This window comes from Pongo pygmaeus, chromosome 15 (genome assembly GCF_028885625.2).
Source record: "Pongo pygmaeus isolate AG05252 chromosome 15, NHGRI_mPonPyg2-v2.0_pri, whole genome shotgun sequence".
Lineage (NCBI taxonomy): Eukaryota > Metazoa > Chordata > Mammalia > Primates > Hominidae > Pongo > Pongo pygmaeus.
Window position 1 is genome coordinate 95,907,479 of NC_072388.2, and position 19,775 is coordinate 95,927,253.

Here is a 19,775-nt window from a genome sequence, read left to right on the forward strand (position 1 = left end):
GTGGGAGGGCTAACTGGGTCCCAGCTATTCCCTTGGGCAGGGCAGCGGAAGCAAAGCGATGCCTTTCAAGTTGTGTCAGTACTTTATTTCTCCTGCCTCTTTTCATGATGGCCTTTCATTGTGGATTTTTCTTCTTTTTCATTTATGGAATAACATTCTTTTTGGAATATTCAGCCTGTTGCTGAATCGGAGGAACTAAAGTTCTTAGTATTAAATTGGGTCATTTGTATTTAATTGCAGAATATTGTGTGCATTTGTTTTTGATAATACAAATTAAAATATTAAAATCTATGGGTAAGATGAGTTTCTTCTTAGGCTCATTGAGAGTTCTGTTGTGAGAAGAAAGCAAGTCTCCTTCTGACGTCTCATAACATTGAGGTTCAAATGATATGGTTACCTCTGACCCCTTGCAGTAAGTTGGCATAGCCGTTTCTGTGTCTTGGAAGGAAAGTGTGCCAGTGTCATATCTTATAGGTGGAACAGTGTATAATCATGTCTTTTTTGTTCTGTATAACTTGAACTTTTTTTTTTTTTTTTTTTGAGACAGGGTCTCGTCCTGTTGCCTGGGCTGGAGTGCATTGGTGCAATTATAGCTCATTGCAGCCTTGATCTCCTGGGTTCAAGTGATCCTCTCACCTCAGCCTCTCTAGTAGCTGGGACTAAAGGCACGCACCACCATGCCCGACTAATTTTTTTGATTTTTTAGTAGAGATGAGGTCTTGCTTTGTTGCCCAGGCTGGTGTCAAACTCTTAAGCTCAAGTGATCCTTCCCTCTCAGCCTCCTAAAGTGATGGGGTTACAGGCATGAGCTATGGCACAATGGCCTCTGAACTTAAGTTGTATTTTATCTTAGAATGATGTGCTTCCTTATTGTAATTAGAAATATTTCTGTTGTTCTTCTTTATTGTGAGTAATTAGAAGTATTTCTGTTGTTAGTCAGTGTAACTTTACTTTTACTGCCTTTTTAACTTATATGGTTAAGAAAAAACATGGCCAGGAACAGTATTTTCTATATGCTTAAGGTAATGAATTATATTTTTAAGTTTAAGACCAAGTACCTAGTTCAGGACTGTGTATCTCCTGTCTCCTAATTTAGTTCTGTTTCCATTATGCTTTATTACTTCTTCTCTTTGTAGTTAGGACAGTGATACTCAGTTGATTTCTCTTTTGCATTTAATATTTTAGTAACTTTTTGGATGTTACAGTTATCGTAGAAGAATGTCATAAAACAATACTACTGACCAGGCGCGGTGGCTTACGGTTGTAATCTCAACACTTTGAGAGGCTGAGGCGGGTGGATCGCATGAGGTCAGGAGTTCAAGACCAGCCTGGCCAACATGGTGAAACCCCTAGCCAGGTGTGGTGGTGCCTGCCTGTAATCCCAGCTACTCGGGAGGCTGAGGCAGGAGAATCACTTGAAACTGGGAGGCAGAGGTTGCAGTGAGCTGAGATGGCATCATTGCACTGCAGCTTGGGCTACAGAGTGAGACTCTATCTCAAAAAAAAAAAAAAAACCAAAAATAAAACAAAACAGTAATATTACTGACTTTCTCCTTCCCTTTGAAGGGGAAATTTGTAACTTCTATTTGCTTCTTTTACCCTAGCACTCTCTCCTGAATAAACACCTACAGCATTCATTGTATTAACATTTATTTTACAGTTTCGTTCTTCTTATGCCACTAGTTGTTTTTAGTTTTTTTAATGTGTTTATTCTGTCTCTCTAACTGAATTTTAAGTTATCTGATAAGGACCTTGTCAATAAAGTTTGTTTTCCCTATGCAGTCTTTAGATGCTTATTTTATTTATTCTTTTGAATACTTTTTAGCCATTAATTGTTCATTGCCTTTATGCTGCTCTTTTCATTTACTCTCAACTTCCTCATGTCGTTCACTTTCCTGTCTTGTCTGTACCATAGAGAGCAGGCCCACTCATAATTTGCCTTCTTACAACTTTATAATATTAATAGTTGAAATGTTTCACCAAATAACAAACATGTAAAATGAGTATCAGTTCTTTCTGGTATTAAAATCAGAACAGTTTATGAACATTTGTCATTTAAAACATTATGGGCTATTAAAGATCATGTTTTCAAAGAACATATACTACTCTTTGGGGGAAGTTTTATAATTATTTCTAAAAAAGCAGGATACAAAGTTCTATATATAGTATGAAGGTTGTCTTATAAAATGGCTATTTATGAAGAAAATACATCAAAATGTTTCCATATTTTCTAAAATGAGCATTATTTTATGATTAGAGAAAAAACTTGCAAATGTTACGAAATAAAGGCAAATTGATTTTCTAATGTGAAGTTTCACTTAATAATGTAATAGCATATCACACAGTGGTTCTCAATCCTGGTTGTAGAGTATAATCAGAATCTGGGTGTAGGGCCTGGTTATTGGTATTTTTAGTAAAGCTTCCGAGGTGATTCTTTTGTGCATCAAGATTGAGAGCCACTGGTAGAATCTGGCACACAGAGCACCTTAATTATTTTAAATGGAATCATGTGGCTGGCACATTTTTATCCTTGTTTTCAGTAGGGGTTTGCAGGTACCCTGTGCTGCTGGTAAGGGTTTCTAACTTGATGTGGACGCTTTGTCAAAAAGTTGGTTATTGCTGATAGTACATGTATCTGCCTTATGAAACAGCTCCAGATAGTTAACCCACAAATTTCTTATTTGGCATTGGAGTGAAGTTAAGACATACCCATTCAAGGTAGATGTTAGGCACATATTAAAAATGTTCTCACATGTACCAAATGATGGTCTCTGGTTTTGTTTGGGGCCTTAATCCTTGACCTACAGGACAAACACTATATTTTATTTTTGAAAGTAACTGTGCAGAGAGAAATGTTGGATAATGCAAGGAGAAAGAAATTTTCTTTTGTGTTTTCTTGCTGACAGGCTTAATACGAAATTAGTAGTTCTTTGAATTGCACTTACCCTTAGTCATGTCAGTAGCAGAACTAGAGGCACAGGTCAGGCTTTTAGATGGTATCCTAACAGGTCATAGTACTGTGGTCCTTTTCAGATGTGAACTGATACGAATCTGTATTTCACAGTTCCTTGGAAAGAAGTTTGCAGACTGATGTTTGATTTTCCTCACTGATGTTATGAGAAGTGACCTGAATTTTTAATTCATATATCATAATTTTTTGGTAGGAAGGAGAAATTTTGTACAGCTTCATTTTTAAATGGCAGCCAGTTGCTTTTAGCTGGTGCCATTGAAATATATCACATTTTAATTTTTTTTCTGTTGTCATCTTCATTTTGACACTTAGAAGTCTTAAAGAAACGTTTAGTGATATTCTAGTTAAAATGTCAGTCCCAATTTCTTTTCTAAATCTTGGCTATTATAGAGTTGGCAAAGTATTTTAGATTTGAAATATGTTAATAAAATTTTAGTTATGAGTTAAGGTATTTTCTTCAACAGGAATAGCTAGCTTTGGCTAGAGTGCAATGCCAAGGAAGTAGCTCCTTTATTTTGTGATAATGAAAGTTTATTGGATTAGAAGAAGTATGAAATGAGCTCAGAGAGCCTTCCTTGTAGTGGGCTTTCATTATAATAGCCTGATTTATATGGTTGATTCTCATTATTATAAGTTTAATAAATTATTGCCTGAAGGAAAACTTGAAAGTTAACGTTGATATGACATAGGTTGAAACTGAATAAATCAGAATTTTATACTGATTTGTGTTAGGAAAACCTCTTTCAAACCTGAATTATATAAATGAGCTATTCCAAAGGTAAGCTTTGGAGAGGAACTTTACCAGAATTTCTCCTTTTGAATTTCTTTTTCTTACGCTGATTCTGTGATTCCTACCGAAGACCTATTCTTAGCCATTGGCTGGAAACATTGCAAGTGTCTCTTGCAAATGCTTGCAAGTGTCAAGCTATTATTGCTGCTAGGAAAGGAGCCATAGGTTATAGAGAAACTTGGGTACTGAGTCCATAAGTTAAGGAATCAGCACTCATACTTTCAGTATGTTGGTTAGTTCCTACTTCTTAAGGAGTTGATGCATGCCAAGCCATGATATTACTGTCTTCCAAGGGTGAAAAGTATACTTACCTATAACAAATAAGGCAAGCTTGTTTTCAGGTTGTGATCCAAGTGTTAACGTGTGTTGCCCATTTACTGTTAAATGCTCATTCATAACTGCCTGACTCTGCAGATTGGCTAATCCGTTTTCCTCTAAGTACTTTATTTTTATTTTTGAGACAGAATCTTGCTTTGTTGCCCAGGGTGGAGTGCAGTGGCACGATCTCAGCTTACTGCATCCTCTGCCTCCTGGGTTCAAGTGATTCTCCTCCCTCAGCCTCCTAAGTAGCTGGGATTACAGGTACTCGCCACCATGCTCAGATAATTTTTGTATTTTTAGTAGAGATGGGGTTTCACCATGTTGGCCAGGCTGGTCTTGAACTCCTGTCCTCAAGTGATCCGCCCGTCTTGGCCTCCCAAAGTGCTGGGATGACAGGACAGGCATGAGCCACCATGCCCGGCCTTCCTCTAAGTACTTTAATTGGGGATTCCTATTTTCTGAATTATAAGAAATCTGAGATAATTAGAGCAGAGAGTATGGAGTGGTTTTTTACAGTTGAGGGTATCTTGAGTGAAGAAAAGGTGAACATATTTTAAGTGCTTGCAAAAGTCATCTCTAGTAACCCAAAACTATAAGTTGTCACTCATTTAAGGTAGTAGGCCTTATTACTCACTTCCCCCAATGCTCTATTTAACTTTGAACTCCAGTTAACCAAGATATTCTGCCCAAAATAATTTTTTTCTCGTACCTCCTAAAAAGAAAAGCAACCCTAAAATTGGTTTAGAAATGTTAGCTTCCTCATTTGAAGTTTTCACTGCTTTAAAAACTTTTTTTTGATTCCCAATAAATAATGACCAACACAAAATCCCAGACATTAAATAAATACTAATTTTAATCAGATGAAATTTACTATTTAAAAAGTCCACAGAATTATAAGATCTTTTCCACTCTTACATATTTATTTAACAAGGCAAAACTGCTGACAGGCTGTTATTTCTTGTTTGTGCAAATGCGTTTTTGTGAATGTACGTCTCTTTAGTAATAATTTTAATTGTTAATATCTCTAAAAATATAAAATGAATGTAGTCAATAACATTGGTAGAAAACAGTTGTTAATGAGCCCCATGTTTGGTTTGACAAATGTAGGAATCTGTGTCAGAAAGGAAGGATGCAGGTTAGTGGACAGTGCATGCTTGTTCAGGAGATGCATAATATGGGCTCTTCTTTGTGGTAAGGCCTGTTTTTGCCAGTCCTGATAAAGTAGATATAAGTGTAATGAAAACAGGAAAGGAATGGGATTTTGGTATTAATTGGTTAAATTAGGTATTGAAATTTTATTAAATCTGAGAAATATCTTGTAGCCCCTTGGTGATACAGTTAAGATGGTTGCTCATCTTTGCTTAAGGGAAAGCTTAATAAAGATGAAAATTAGTTTAAACATTTTTCTTAAACTTCTGCAGACTGAGCTATATATCTGATTTTGTGTAATTTATCACTTATAGAAATGGAACTTGAGCAATATAAGAAATATAGACTAATATTTCTCTGAACATTTCTAAGGAGTTTGACTTAATCTTAACATAGTTATAAACTTAAGTATCAAAATTACATTGGACAGAAAAATAGATTTGTTGGTCTTTTTTGAAGGTTCATTGAAAATATCTCAGTAATTTTAACTACTGCTAGTACTAATTAACTCTTATATTTTAAGGAACCCAGTGACAATGGACCTCTTTTTACTGAATTAAAGTTCTACCAACGAGCTGCAAAACCAGAGCAAAGTAAGAAATACAGTACACATACATTTACACTTTTAAAATGACCAGTTTTTTGTTTTAAGCCAAGACCTAGAGCATTGTATCTTATTTTATGACTCTTTGTTATTTTTTTGCTTTATAAATTCTACTTACATGGGATTTGTATGAAAGAATTCTGGTCTTTTAATGGGTTTGTTGCATCAAGATTTTATCTATATAGATACATAGAATGAAGTTAATAATAAATGACCTATGATTTAGGAAATATTGTTAAACATTGAGAATTATTGATGAAATAGAACAGGATATCAAGGTAGAGAGCCAGAACCTCTCCTAGTCACTTTGGTCCCTTCTGTCCTTCTTCCATGTCTCTTAGATCTTGATTTCCTGGTTGAGGACTTTTATATTGAGGAAGAAAAACCTTTTAGATTGGTATGAAAAATAGGTCTTCCTGTAGAAGCAAGTAAACATTACGTAATTAGAGAGAGAAACTGAAACTTCAGGTTAGTCCACCCCCGTATTCTCAGATTCCACATCCTCAGACTCAACCAACCAAGGATAAAAAATATTCCAGAAAAAAAAAAAAAGCTACAATAAAAAATAACAATTCAATAATAAAAAATAATACAAATAAAAAACTAGTACAGTATAACTATTGACATAGCATTTACATTGTATTACATATTATAAGTAATCTAGAGATGAGATAAAGTATATAAGAGGATGTGTGGAGGTTATATGCAGATATTACACCATTTTATATGAGGGACTTGAGCATCTGGATTTTGGTGTCTTGAGTGGTGGGGGTTCCTGGAACCAAGCCCCTAGAACAAAGGAATGACTGTACTGTAGTTTTGATTAAAAAAAAATGCTTTTTGTAGATTTTTCATTTTATAGACAATTTTAAGAGCAGGATAACAATTTTGTAGGTTAATAAAAATGTTTTCATCGTAAAATGCTTTTCATTATTTGTTATACTGTATTCTTCATTTTCTTTTTTATGAATACAGGTGAATTCTTATTGCATGTTTAAATACATTTTGTTCTTAATGATTTTTTAAAAAATTATCATTTATGTATAACAATTGAAATCACAAAGATCTGTTTTAATTTGTAGTTCAGAAATGGATTCGTACCCATAAGCTGAAGTACCTGGGTGTTCCTAAGTACTGGGGGTCTGGTCTACATGACAAAAATGGAAAAAGGTAAAAATATGTGTGATTTGTCTTTCTCCTTCCCTTTTGCAACATTCACTATTTAGTTGGTTTAGTCAGTAATTATTTACTGATCACTTAAAATATTACTAGGCCTCCCTCTGGACTATGTGGAGTGTATGTGACAGAGAGGAATAAGATGTTATCTCTGTCCTCTGCTTTCCATAGCAGCAGGCTATGATGCCTTATTAGAATAGGAGTGCCTCTCTAGTCAGGGGGCTTCTGCAGAGCAGTATCAACTGACTGGCACCTAACTGACAAGGAGGAACAAAGCCAAACACCCTGCCTTTTTTCCTCCTTGCCCTTAGAAATAAACAAACAGAAACACCTCTGTTCTTTATGCAAAAGGGAGCCCCTTCAGGATTCCATTTGGTATTTCATGTTGGTTACATAATCTGCCCACACAAGATTAGGCTCACCCCTTATGAGGGTTTTAGTCTAGCTGGTGAGTGGAAACAAAAATGTATGAAACAATTGGAGAACAATTAAGTGCTAAGTTGTATAATACTGACTGACGTGTCTTAGGAGTTCAGAGAATGGAGAGAATGAATTCTTTGGGATAGTTTATTTGGAGAAAACCTCTAATACTTTGGTTCATAAGCAGCACTTGATACATATTTGAATGAATGAATGGAACTTCATGGAGTAAGGCTTTGGTAGCTGAGACTTGACGGGCAGATTTAGTTTGGAACTGGGGATATATTGCTTAGGATGATTTCAGCTGCAAGTAAAGGAAAACTTTGACTCAGGCAGTCATCAAGGGCCCAGGGTCCTTATCTTGCACCTTTGCCCTCCTCATCTTGGTTTTGTTTTCTGTTAGTTCTCCATTGTGTGGTCGCCAGGTGGCTGCTCCATTTCTAGGCTTCACATGCAGGCACAGTACCCAAGGGCAGAAAATGGTATCTATCGTGTGTTGTGAGTTTCACCTTCCTGGCAAAGAAAGCTTTCCCAGGAGCCCTGTGGCAGACTTCCTCTCATGTTTTCTTGGTCAGAATTTTATCAATACTTAAACCATTGACTGGCAAAGACAAAGTGATCACAGTGATCCATGTGGAAAAGGATGGAATGCCGGAACCAAATTGGTGCTCCGTTAGAAAAGATTGAGAGGAGGGGTAAGTAGTTGGGTAGGCAGCCAGTGTTGTTTACTTGGGATCCATGCCTCTCTTAGGGAGTGTGGGGATCCCTGAAGTCACTTTTAACATTTTATTTTATATGGTTTTGCTGGGATAGCAAAATATATTATAGTTTTTATAATATTTTCTGGAGACATACTATAGAACAAGGATTAGTTAAGTTAGTTAAGAGCAAGGATTCTAGAGCTAGACTGCCTAATTTTAAAACCTTGTTTTGCCCCTTAAAATGTGTGTGACTTTGGGCAATTGTTTGCTTCAATTTCCTCATCTGTGAAATGGAGTAACAGCTACCCACTTAATGATGTTTGAGTATAAAGCTACAGGAGTATATGTAAAACATAGATGTTAGCTTTTGCTCTCAAAGGGGTCTTTAATCGCTTAAATGTTAAAACCTACTGGTTCAGAAAATCATTGAGGAGGCAGAATAGCATCTTAAGTGGGAGATTAATGTGAGCACAGGCAGGATAGACTTTTATTCTACTGTATGACCCAGTGGCCTTCTTCCTCTAGCAGAGGAAGAGGGCATGCGTGTAAGAGAGAAGGAAATAAACTTGGAGAAGGAGTCGGTGGCAGATAATGAAGACCCATAGAGGAAAGAACAGTTTGGAACCAATGTATAGTAGGTATTCAGAAGCTATCACTTGCTCTTGAGCAAGGGATGAGGTGACATGGTGGTGAAAGTGGCATTTGGGAAATGGTTTACATGGTGAATTAAAGACTGTCTAAAGGGGAGTAAGACAAGAAAAACCCTTAGGGATGACTTGCTAGGAAGCAAATCTGTTTGACTGTGTGCTCCAGTATACAATAGTTATATTCCTAAGGAGCAGTACATTATGAAAACCACATTTCATAGAGATGATTGGAAGAAAAGTGTGCCTGGGGCTAGAGCATTTTTAGACTTGGAATAACAGCCTTTTCCTCTTTCCATAATTTCATTATAAACGTCTTAAAAAAAAAAACAAAAAACCAAGCACAGTATATTGCAGCAAAACCTAAACACCAAACAAATCTAGCACTAGATTGATTGTACTTGACTCCATCAGGTGTGGTCATGGGCTAGTTAACTTTCTGTCTCTCTCGTTTCCCTATGTGTGAGTTGAGGATAATAGTACTTACTTTATGATTTACTGTGAAGATGAATTGAAAGCATGTAAATTGTAAGGGGCACAGAGTAAGTACTGAGGAAATGTTTCTTGCAGTCATCATCACTGTGATTATTATAATTGGTTTCATTTGTTTGTCTACGATTTTTGTTTGTCAGTGGTGGTATTTTGCTTGGGAATGATGGTCTTTTTAAAAGTAGCCCATACTGTCATATCACATTTTACCATATACATTCTTATCACCCATTTTATGGTAAAGTTCAGAACTAGTTAAACAGGGCTTTTGTTTGTGTGACTCCTGTGAGGTGACCAGGGACTAAGTGGGTCCAAGGTTGACTCTGTAAGCTGACTGACGAGGGCACTGCTGGGAAGAACTTCCCTGGTGTGGATCAGAAGTGCCTTAGAGTGTGGTGACAAATGAGAACACAGTCTGAGTCTCAACTCACCACTTAGTAGTGATGACTTTACCTCCCAGCCCATTTCTTCTATAAAATGAGGTTGCTAGAAATGTCTCCTTTAAAAAGATGGCATTAGTCATATATCAGGCATTGATTTACTTTTTAGGTTGAAGCTCTTAGAAAGAATCATTATAGGTCTTAGAAAGTAAAGAAATAGAAAGTAGATTATTCTTCCAGCTCCCTTCCGTGCCAGACATGCTTAGTTTTCCTTGTAACTCATTTGAATTAATATGTATGTAGGGCTTAGAACAAAGTTAGCTGCTATCATTATTAAATTATTTTACACTGATTTATATTTTTCTTTTACTTGCACATTTTATCCAAGTCTCCAGAAAAGTATACATCAAAGGTTTTACTTTAGAGGAGTTACTTAGAAATAGCTTTCATTTTACTACTCAATAGTAGAGCCGTCTTTCCAGAAGAATGTGGTAATGGTTTCTGTGAAATTTGTGGAATCATGTTTCAGTTGATGTTTATGATTTAGGTATGGTGACAAGATTAAGGGCTTATTAAGAGTGGTGGTAGGGTGATTTGTGAATAAAAACAAAGACCTATGTAACAGAATTTATTAATAGACCCCATGTTGAATTAAGCAGTTGTGTTTTAGCCACCTTTCAGGCTGTTACAGAGGTTGTATTTTTGTTACCTGTGTATTACAGGTTAAGTATCCCTTATCTGAAATGTTGGCACCAGAAGTATTTTAGATTTGGGATTTCTTAAGGATTTTGGAATATTTGCATTAATACCTACTGGTTGAGCATCCCAAATCTGAAAATGGGAAATCCAAAATGCTCCAGTGAGCATTTCCTTTGAACATCTTGTTGGCACTAAAAAAACTTTCTAATTTTGGAGCACTTCTGATTTCAGATTTTCAGATTTGAGATGCTCATCCTATGTTATAATCATTACACATCAGCTATTTAGTAAAAGCCAACATGTATATGTGCCCTGGTCTCGTCTCTCAACCTTGCAAAACCTTTTATACAAAGGAAACCAGGAAGTCAAAGTTACCATTTTCACTTTATTATCTTACAAGCCAAGGTGCTAGGAAATCTTACATGAATGAATATATTTTGTCACTAATTTTTTTTTTTTAAATTGAGATGGAGTTTGCTCTTGTTGCGCAGCTGGAGTGCAGTGGCTCAGTCTTGGCTCACTGCAATCTCCGCCTCCCAGGTTCAAGCAATTCTCCTGCCTTAGCCTCCCGAGTTGCTGGAATTACAGGTTCCTGCCACCGTGCCTGGCTAATTTTTGTGTTTTTAGTAGAGATGGGGTTTCACCATGTTGGCCAGGCTGGTCTCGAACTGCTGACCTTAGGTGATCCACCAGCCTCGGCCTCTCGAAGTGCTGAGATTACTGGCGTGAACTACCATGCCCGGCCACCACTGACTAATTTTATAACCTTGGACAAATCACTTTACCTCCAAAGACCTTAGTTATTTTATTTATTAAAGATGTTTAGACAAGATGATTTTCTAATTTTCTTCCAGTTCAAAAATGAATAGAATTCTGAGTTACTTGTTTAACATCTTGTCTTTTAATGTTAGTCAACTCTTCCTTCCCTATTGAACTTGTCATATTGTTATCGTAGAAGCCTATAACATATAAATGGGATTTTTGTATCCTACTGACATTTATTTCAGTTAATATGTAGTGCAGTGGTTAAAAGCATGATTTTGCCACAAACTAGAGGACAAATTATCAGTTTTCTTCTGCTGTAAAATGGGTATGATAGGAGTTACCTACCTTATAGAGTGATGTGAGGTTTAAATGCGTTACTAACATTTTAAGTACTTATAGTAGTGCTGTGTGCATACCAGGTGTTCAGTAAATGCTAGATGTTATGGTGTTGATGATTCATAATCTTCCTCATTGGAGATGTCCTGATACATTCTGAGTGTGGTTTTGATTTTTATTGATTTACTGAATGATTTCACCAGACAAGTTAGAATCTGGAAAACTATTGAAGATAAAAGTGGTCCTCAGAGCAGAAGCTAAGCAGTGTTATTGCAAGTAGGTGATGCTTTTCTGTACATACTGAAATATAACATGATTATTGAATCTGAGTTTTGGGTGTTGGAAGTGACCTTAGAAAGGGTGATCCCTACTCTCTCATTTTACTTCTGTGGAAATTGAGGCCCAGGAAGTAATGTGACTCAACCAAGGTGACATAGCTGCTTTATGCAAAGCCAGTTATCTTCATGTTTTTCCAGGATATTTGTTTTTCCCCAAATCTTGGCCATTGAGTGTTTAATGTACAATCCTTTTACGCCATTTAAACAATGGTATTGAATCTGGCTCTTGTTAAAGCATCTCATGAGAATCTTGATTTTAGCAGAATGTTGTTACTGCTGAAATATACCTTAAAAATAAGGAGAAACAGTCACAGGAAGGAAGCTGATATCCAGAAAAATGAATTAATTTTAACTATGAGAAAAATCAATGCTGTCATTTTTATTCAGCTTGTTTTATTTTTACTGTGAATAAACTTCTTGGGTTCTCTCTGTGAGCGTTATCTTAAATTGAATAGTCTCCTGAAACTAGCTGCGACCAGGAAGAGGCCCTCCAGGTAAAAAGCAGGACCTGAAAGCACTCTGAACTCTTTGAGATTTCTAGTTGGGAGAAATTGTTGCAAATGTTTGTATTTCTTTTTTAAAGAATACTTCTTTACTAAACATTGTCTTAAAAAAATTACTTTGAGAGTACTCATTGCAAAGTTGGTTTTCTTGAATTGTATTTTGTTCATTGGCTTTTCATATTTGTCTTCAGTTACAGGTTTATGATAATGGATCGCTTTGGGAGTGACCTTCAGAAAATATATGAAGCAAATGCCAAAAGGTTTTCTCGGAAAACTGTCTTGCAGCTAAGCTTAAGAATTGTATGTGAGCTACGTTCTTCTTGTTTTTAAAAAATTGTTTTGAGTACAGTAAAGGCTAGTTTATGTTGAAGCTTGGTCCTCTGCTGGCTGGTGTTAGGTACTGCATTAACTTATTCTGTATGATACTTTCATAGCTGGATATTCTGGAATATATTCACGAGCATGAGTATGTGCATGGAGATATCAAGGCCTCAAATCTTCTTCTGAACTACAAGAATCCTGACCAGGTAGTTTTATAACTTTAATTTCTACTATTTAAAGCGTGTTGTTTGAAAATAAATATGGTTGCTTTGAACTTTTGAACCTGTGTAGAAGTTTTACTTTTTGAAGTAGATATGGTAATAATATTTCTTCTTGACACTTTGATCTAGTTAACATTCTACATTTTTGATGTGATTTGTTGGCACTTTATCAAGTTGGCTATTTTGCCCTAAATAATATTCAGAAGAAGTGCTTGTGATACAAAATGAATTTCAAATAGCTATTTGGGGGTGGAAGCTTAAAATTATATAGTACACCAATGAATTATGTTTGCCTGTCTGCTTTGTCACTTTTTTTATTCCTTTGTTCAAGAAATCCATCAAATGTAAGTGTTCTATTACTTGGAAAATTTGGTCTTTAACATGTTGATTATTCAAATCAATTGGTTTACAGAAATATCTTAGCTGTCTAAATTTGTATACTCTTAGTGTTTGGAATTCAAATGTGCATTTTTTTTTAGCTTATTACATTCCCTTTGTAATTTTTACTTTCTAAGGAAAGGAGAAAAGCTAATGTTATTATACCTTTATTTAGGTCAGTTTAGTTGAAGTAGAGGGAGCTATACAATTTTCCTGTATAACTGTTTCTGTGATTTCGGTGAAAGTAAGGTTTAGTTGACATTCATACTTAATGTATGTTCTCACTTCTTACTTGATCTTATATAAAAAGGAAGATTTAAACATTTTAAATGTGTTTGGGTACTTTGATTATTGTAATTATTTGTCAGTACTCTGTACTTCATTCTTTCTCTCAAATGTACCTTTAACTACCTTTGCTTAGTTTTTCCTTTTTCCTTTGGCTCCCTTTTCTTTTTCTGTCGTCTCGTATTTGCTTCCCTTCCTCCAATGTCAGTTATGGTGGATATAAGGGAATCTATATAAGTATAAAAGAAGAAAGTTACTATACTATTAAGATAGTGTGCTAATGGAGAAATCTTAAAAAGGCAATCATCAAATTCATCCCTGCTCTTTCTAGCCATTTCTTTTTAGATATTTCTAGGCTAAGAACAAAGAAAACGCAGCTAACAACCTGAACAATAAGGGTTCCATTAATTCAAATAGGCTGGACTTGTACAGTATAATAAAATACAACTTATATCACTTTGCAGGTGACTAAAACATGCTGCCTTTGTTTATATGGAAATATTTTTGCAGCTCTGTTATCCTTCAGACATATGCTTTGGATGGGATTATTTTTCCAGTGTTAGATGTATGTGCTAGATCTAGCCACATATTTTTACTTCAGTTTCCTCTTGTGCCCAGATGCATGCATTTGTGACATTTACTCAGAATTAGAGATGTAATGTGTGGCTATGGAATGGAAGAAAGCCAAGTTTATTAGCTTTGTATGCTAATCAGACCCACATGTATATGCCCACAAATAAGTATGTATGTAATATTAAAATTTACTTTTAATCATGAGGACTTGGCTTTAGAATATAGTATTTAGATATAGATAAAAGCCTGATCTAACAGTTCTTTAGGTCATTATTATGATGTATGAAATATTTTTATAAAGTAAATTGAAATTTGATTATTTTACAAGTGAAGAAACAGAGGAATAGAAGGTAATTAACATATCATGTGTCAGCATCATTAGCAGTCTTCTACTGGGTGTGCTTTTCTGTGTGGAAAGTAGCAGTTGTATTGCAACAAGTATTGACGGTTTGCTCTGTGCTCAATTTTAGAGTCTGTAAGATAAAGTATAAAATGTATAATTTTCGTTCAAATTGAGACAAGATTAATTACAAGTATAACATATACTTATCTTAAAAAAGTATATAAAGTCAAGTGATTATACTATAGCTATGTGGTCATTTAACATTTTTATTAAAAATAAAAAGCCTTTCAGAATTAAGTATTTGCTGTTGTTTGCATTTTGGATCTAAGTTGTTTGGAGTGTTATGGAATGACCTTGTAGATGAACCCACCTTCAGATGCCAGTATTTTGTTTCTGTGCTTTAAAGGGGTATATGCAGTGATTTTGACTTTAGTTTGTCTTGGTGCTTGGAAATTTGTAGGTGTACTTGGTAGATTATGGCCTTGCTTATCGGTACTGCCCAGAAGGAGTTCATAAAGAATACAAAGAAGACCCCAAAAGATGTCACGATGGCACTATTGAATTCACGAGCATAGATGCACACAATGGCGTGGGTATGTCAGTAGTACTGGAGTGAGAAATAGACTGCTAATATTTTCACCCAGATTCCTACATAGTTCTTAATTATGCATAAATAAATAAATAGATAAATAAAAAAGAATTGAAAAGGCACAGTGGCATGAGGAAAGAAGGCAGAGGTGAGACTCCTGCAATTGTATTCCAGGACCATCTGTGTTCTTCTCTCCTGCCTTTTCCTCGCAGCCTTCAAAGATAACCAAGAAGGTGGTAGTGGTTCATTCAGCTGCCATGAGGATTTCTTTTTGGTTTTATGTAGTTTAATTGGAATGTTTGTTTTTGTGTTTTTCCTCAAGTTTCTTATTTATCTACAACTTTATAACAGCTAACTTTTATTTTGTTACCTGTTAAGTTAGTTTATTTCTTCAGCAGTCGTTTCTTCTGTGCTCAAGGCTGTGGAAGAACTCAAATACCCAGTTCTCTGGGCCTCTTAATAGCATATAAAAATTTTAAGAATATCTTCAAGTTTTCCAAAGGAAAACTTGTTTTATTTCCAGACTAACAGTCTCCGCTTGAAACCCTAAAATTTACCAGTTTGGGTTTTAAAGTAGATTATTAGTTGGAAGTTAATTGGGAGGTAAGCTATTTCTTTTATATTGTCCAATGTTCAGTACCTAGGTGAAATGCAGTCAAAATTTTATGATGAAAAACAGACTGTGGAGTTGACTTGTTTTATGTTATTACTTTATATATACTTTAAAATATACATTAAAAATTATTTCAGTCTACCTAATGTTCTTCTCTTGCATTTGTAGCCCCATCAAGACGTGGTGATTTGGAAATACTTGGTTATTGCATGATCCAATGGCTTACTGGCCATCTTCCTTGGGAGGATAATTTGAAAGATCCTAAATATGTTAGAGATTCCAAAATTAGGTAAAGGAAAACTTAAGTTATTTCTAGCAAAATCATGATAAGCCAAATGTTTTTAGTCACAATTTCTTGATAGGAACTATAGTTTCAACTGATACTGATATAGAAATAAGAAAGTACTTGTTAAACAGTAAGATTCCTTGGTCTTTTGTTTATTTTAGAAAAATGTCTGTAAGCATATTTAGGATGTAGCACAATATAGCTTAATGTGCTATATATTTTTATTTCATATTAACATATGACATCAAGCTTCAAACAATGACTCATTCTTTAATTTTTAACAGATATAGAGAAAATATTGCAAGTTTGATGGACAAATGTTTTCCTGAGAAAAACAAACCAGGTAGGAAATGACTTCTTCAGTGTTAATAGGGATTTTGTTTTCTGGGGATAAAAAGGCATGATATCCATGGAATAGCCCTTAATGTAAGATGTTAGGTGGCGGCCAGGTGTGGTGGCTCACACCTGTAATCCCAGCACTTTGGGAGGCTGAGGTGGGTGGATCACGAGGTCAGGAGATCAAGACCATCCTGGCTAACACGGTGAAGCCTCATCTCTACTAAAAATACAAAAAATTAGCCAGGCGTGGTGGTGCACGCCTGTGGTCCCAGCTACTTGGGAGGCTGAGGCAGGAGAATCGCTTGAACCCGGGAGGTGGAGGTTGCAGTGAGCTGAGATTGTGCCACTGCACACCAGCCTGGGTGACAGAGCGAGACTCCATCTCAAAAAAAAAAAAATATGTTAGATGGTTTGTTAAATGAATACTTGAACCTCATTCAATTATTATTCAGTGCTTTTAGCAAAGGAAGCAAATTTCATTCATCCATTAAGTTAGTAAATATTGAGGCTTTATTGTTTGCCAGGGACTGGGGGTGTATCAGTGAACAAAACAAATATCCCTGCCCTCATGAAGCTAGCATTGTAGTTGGAGGATTTTAGATAGTAAACACATGAGCAAAATTTATATGTTCCCCTGGTTAGTACTGTGGAACTAGAAGAAAACAGGGAATAGAATTAGGGGTATGGGGATGGGGTGGGTAGTAAAGTAGTGAGGAGGACTGTAATTTTAAGTTACAGGGACATCCTCACTTGGGAGGTGACATTAGAGCAGTTGTAGGAAGGAGGTGAGGGAGGGAGTGAGCTGTGTAGAAGTCTGGGGAAGAGAGTTCTAGGCAGAAGGGACACCAGTGCCCAGGAGATGCGAGGACTGTGTCTTCGTAGGTAAACATGAGGGCTTTGGCTTTTACTTCAAGGAAGACTGTGAGGTTTGTAGTAGAAGAGTGACATGAACTGCTTATCCTGAGGGGAAGGGTCTCCTGCTTCTGGCATGGGGATGGACTGCTGAAGGAGCAAGGATGGGCCTAGGCAGAAAGCAGGTTAAGAGGCCACTGCAGTAACCCATGCAAGAGAAGTAGCAGCCAAAGAGTGAGAATTGGTCAGTTTGGATATGTTCAGAAGTCTTTCTAAGCCTTTTGCTCAGTTGTCTCCTTTCCAGGGAGGTCTATCCTGACCTTATGCTATTTAAAATTGCAACCTACTCCCCATATCAATAAATACAATGCGGGTTTCTCAGAATTATCCCATGGACCTCATAGCAATCAGTATCCTCTCCCTCCTGACCAAATGAGTCACTTACCTTAATTTCCAATACCAAATATTTGTGTTTAAAATTTATAGAAATGGAGTAATACAGTGAATGAAATAGGTAAAAATTCCTGTCCTCATGAAATTATTGTTTACTTCTGTTAGTGTCCTTTTCTTTCACTCAGTAATGTATTTGTGAAATTCATCCCCATTATTGCATGTTTTTTTTTTGTTATTGTTGTTTTGTTTTTTGAGACAGGGTCTCGCTCTGTTGCCCAGGCTGGAGTGCAGTGGCACAGTCACAGCTCACTGCAGCCTTGACCTCCTGAGCTCAAGAGATCTTCCCACCTCAGTCTCTGAAGTAGCTGGGACTACAGGCACACACCACCACACCTGGCTAATTAAAAATTTTTTTTTGTGGACATGTGGTCTCACTATGTTGCCCAGGCTAGTCTTGAACTCCTGGGCTCAAGCAGTCCTCCTACCTCAGCCTCCCAAAGTGTTGGGATTGTAGGCGTCAGCCACTGCCCTAGGCCCTATTATTGTATGTTTAACAGTAGTTTCCTCATTGTCATTTCTATATGGTATTCTATCGTAGTTACATACTATTATTTATTTATTCTGCTCTTAGGTTGTCTCCAATTTTTGGCAGTTGCAGCTTGCCAATTATACATACAGATGTATAGTCTACCTGCAGTTGGTTTTTGGGTATTATTTGAGGAGGGGTCATGTATTTTTCCTATCCCCATATTTATATCTAATTGACCCAGCAGCCTTTCTTGAAAAGACCATTCTTTTCCTTTGTTGTCATGTTTGTCATCAAGTGTGGATCTGTGGATCTGTGCATCTGTTTCTGGACTCTCTTTTTTCAGTTGTCCTTTTTGCCTATTCTTGGACCACACTGTCTTAGTTACTGTAGCTGTATTTTAAGCTTGATATCTGGTAGTTGAAATTCTTTGGCACTGCTTTTCTTTAACTGGACTTTGCTACTTTGCTATTCTTTGCCCTTTGCATTTCTATTTAAATTTTAGAATCACCTTGTCAGTTACACACACACTCACCCACCTCCAAGTTTGCTGGAACCTTGGGATTGAATTTGACTCTGTAGACCAGTTTGGGGAGCACTGACATCTTTATACTGTTGAGTCTTCCAGTCCACTTGTATGGTATATATTTTATTAAATTTGGTCTGTCTTAATTTCTCTCAACTGTGTTTTATAGTCTTCTCTAGGAAAATCTTGCTCATCTTTCATTGTATTTGTTGCAAAGTATTTAATGCTATTTTAAGTATTTTTTAATAGTTTATTTTCCAATTGCTTTTTGCTAGTATATAGAAATAAGATAGATTTTTATATATTTACCTTGCATTTTACGACCTTGTTAAATTTATCTACTAGTTCTAGTAGTTTTTTGTAGATTCTGTAGGATTTTCCACATGTAGTATTATGTTGTTTGTGACTAAAGACTGGTTTACATCTTCTGTTCCACTCTTTATGCCTTCTATTTATTTTCTTATTGTACTAGCTAAAAGTACACATAACTGTTCTATTATACTGAAGGGATATGGCAAAAGTGGACATTTTTCTCTCCCAGGGGAGCATTTTCAATGTTTTATCGTACATGGTGATATTTGTTTTAGGTTTTTTGTACATCTCCTTTATCAGATGAAGAAATTGGAAGTTAGGGATTGTTGTCCGTTTTTTTCTTGGTATATTCCAAGTATTTAGGAATAGTGCCTGGCACATAGGAAGTGCTTAATAAATATTTGAGTTAATGAATGTGTGTATATATGCACACGCGTGCGTGTGTGTAGAACTGATAAGATCTCTTGAATGACTGGTGTGAGAAGAAATGATTCAAGGGTGACTAACTCAGATTTTGGCTTGAGGAGCTAGAAGGATGAAAATCTCAGTAACTGAGACAGAGAAAACCTCAAGTTTTAGGGATAGGTCAAGAGTTTAGATGTGGGTTTGTTGGAATTAATGGTGATATTTACACATCCAAGGACCAGTATATGAAATGATGGATATACAAGTCTGGAGGTCTGGGGAAAGGTCTGTGTGTGAGTCATTAGCTCAAAAATGAATTTTTAATGTTGAGAAGTGTTGATCTTGACTAGTAGGATTTCTTTTTTATGGTGTGGTTCTGTCTAAGTGTACAGTAAACTTTTATCATTTGGAAGCTGATTTTTCTCTTTTATAGGAAAGCCAGACCTTATTTCTTTCTTCTTTCTTTGACCTCTTTTTGGTATGTTTTATTTCTCATTTACACAAAGAATATAGCTATCTGCTATAGA

The 19,775-nt window shown here is 36.0% G+C and overlaps 1 protein-coding gene across 8 annotated transcripts in view; it reads left to right on the top strand.

Moving 5' to 3' along the window:
- The window catches only part of VRK1 (VRK serine/threonine kinase 1), an 84,113-nt gene that overhangs the window by 42,949 nt on the left and 21,389 nt on the right, over positions 1-19,775 (top strand). For all 8 annotated transcript variants that reach the window (XM_063652060.1, XM_054448540.2, XM_063652059.1 and 5 more), the window contains exons 4-10: positions 5,755-5,824; positions 6,918-7,005; positions 12,478-12,586; positions 12,721-12,813; positions 14,868-15,000; positions 15,778-15,898; positions 16,180-16,238. In XM_063652060.1, coding sequence (XP_063508130.1) covers positions 5,755-5,824; positions 6,918-7,005; positions 12,478-12,586; positions 12,721-12,813; positions 14,868-15,000; positions 15,778-15,898; positions 16,180-16,238 — 673 coding nt within the window. The remainder of the gene's footprint in view (positions 1-5,754; positions 5,825-6,917; positions 7,006-12,477; positions 12,587-12,720; positions 12,814-14,867; positions 15,001-15,777; positions 15,899-16,179; positions 16,239-19,775) is intronic.